Raw genomic sequence first — 1,366 nt, forward strand, 5'->3', positions numbered from 1 at the left:
TTTTTTTTTTTTTTTTTTTTTGGTTGATAAATAAAATAATTTTCTCTTTCTTCCAGGTATGCTACCGGTAAGATGGATGGCACCAGAGTCCTTGGGACTAGGTATCTTCACTCCAGCTTCGGATGTTTGGTCCTATGGCGTTCTTTTGTACGAGATTATCACGTTCGGTAGCTTCCCTTTCCAGGGTATGAGCAACACCGAAGTACTGAACCATGTTAAGAGTGGAAATTCGTTGATGGTTCCTAAAGGAGTGAAGTTACAATTGTGAGAATCGATCATCTTGTCGCAATTGATATTATACGTAACCATTATTCTAACAATTATCTTTTCACAGAGAAAACTTGATGTACTCTTGTTGGAGACCAGATCACGTAAAGAGGCCAACTGCTCCGGAGATCGTCGAGTTTCTAGCGACGAATCCTCGAATTTTATCTCCGTGTTTAGACGTTCCTTTGGCCAGTGTGCAAATCGAGCATACTGGACAATTAGATATAGAGTTACCAGAGAATTTGAGGAAGTTTTCATTGTCGTGGCCACCTCAGAATTCCACGACTCGATCCACATCTACGTCCAGCCCTTTCGGTATACCGTATCCTCCTTTGCTAGACATCAACGATCACGACGATAAGCCGATTCAAAACTCGATTGTAGGCAATGGAATCGCCGATATAGAGAGTTCCAGGCCACTTTTGAAGGCTAACGAATCTTTGTCTGGTTTACCTATGATTCTTCAAAGTTTCAAGCAGAAAGAGGACTCACCGCATAAATACGTGAACATACAGCCGGGAATATCGAATAATTGCGATTATTCGAGCGATCAGAACGGTGGTGGCATTCAAATGGAGGAAAGAAGGGCTATATTGCCGGAAAATAGAAAGTCGGAGGACGTGTCGATTCTTTGACAGCAAAACAAACATGCGATTTCGCGGCAAAAATCAATGGTGCATTTCTATAAGCACGCCGAAGGCATATTTGGAAAATATGCAAAAAGATCTTACAGAAAGACCAGCGTTTAGATCACTTTGTGACCTAATTTTGTTGGTCGGATTCACGTGTTTCCGAACGTTGAAAACGGACGTTTTTACAAGCGTGGATTCTTCGCTATATGTTTGCGAAGTGAGGAGATATGCAACGTGTTTAATTGATACATTGGGGATTAAAATCTTATCGATTTAACTATGATGAAGAGAGATTTACAATAGATACGATCAAGAGAGATTTACAATAGATATTGCAGCAATGAAAACGGAAAACAATATCAGTTGCAACGAGCGGAAATGACTTTTCGAATGCAGATAAGCGAAATGATTCCCTAGATTTTCGCTCAATCCATTTTTGAGACTGATAAATGTAAAAAAAAAAAAAA

The 1,366-nt window shown here is 39.9% G+C and overlaps 1 protein-coding gene across 2 annotated transcripts; it reads left to right on the plus strand.

Annotated features, from left to right (window-relative positions):
- Positions 1–22: 22 nt before the first annotated feature.
- Positions 23–1,366, plus strand: LOC102676990 (insulin-like peptide receptor). 2 transcript variants are annotated; one of them, XR_004151722.1, is made up of 3 exons: positions 23–264; positions 335–1,212; positions 1,248–1,366. XR_004151722.1 is itself a non-coding variant. In XM_031514898.1 (2 exons), the coding sequence occupies exons 1-2, from the start codon at positions 59–61 to the stop codon at positions 900–902; spliced, it is 774 nt and encodes a 257-aa protein (XP_031370758.1). In that variant the 5' UTR covers positions 23–58; the 3' UTR covers positions 903–1,366. The 2 variants fall into 2 exon arrangements, 1 of the variants encoding a protein (XP_031370758.1); XM_031514898.1 differs by having other exon boundaries at positions 335–1,366.

The sequence above is a fragment of the Apis dorsata genome, unplaced genomic scaffold, assembly GCF_000469605.1.
Source record: "Apis dorsata unplaced genomic scaffold, Apis dorsata 1.3 scaffold_51174, whole genome shotgun sequence".
In the NCBI taxonomy this organism is placed as follows: domain Eukaryota; kingdom Metazoa; phylum Arthropoda; class Insecta; order Hymenoptera; family Apidae; genus Apis; species Apis dorsata.

Bases quoted from the DNA above. Each gene is read 5' to 3' on its own strand.
- LOC102676990 (XM_031514898.1), top strand. From the start codon at position 59: ATGCTACCGGTAAGATGGATGGCACCAGAGTCCTTGGGACTAGGTATC. The intron at 265-334 runs GTGAGAATCGAT...ATCTTTTCACAG, and splicing joins AAAGGAGTGAAGTTACAATT to AGAAAACTTGATGTACTCTT.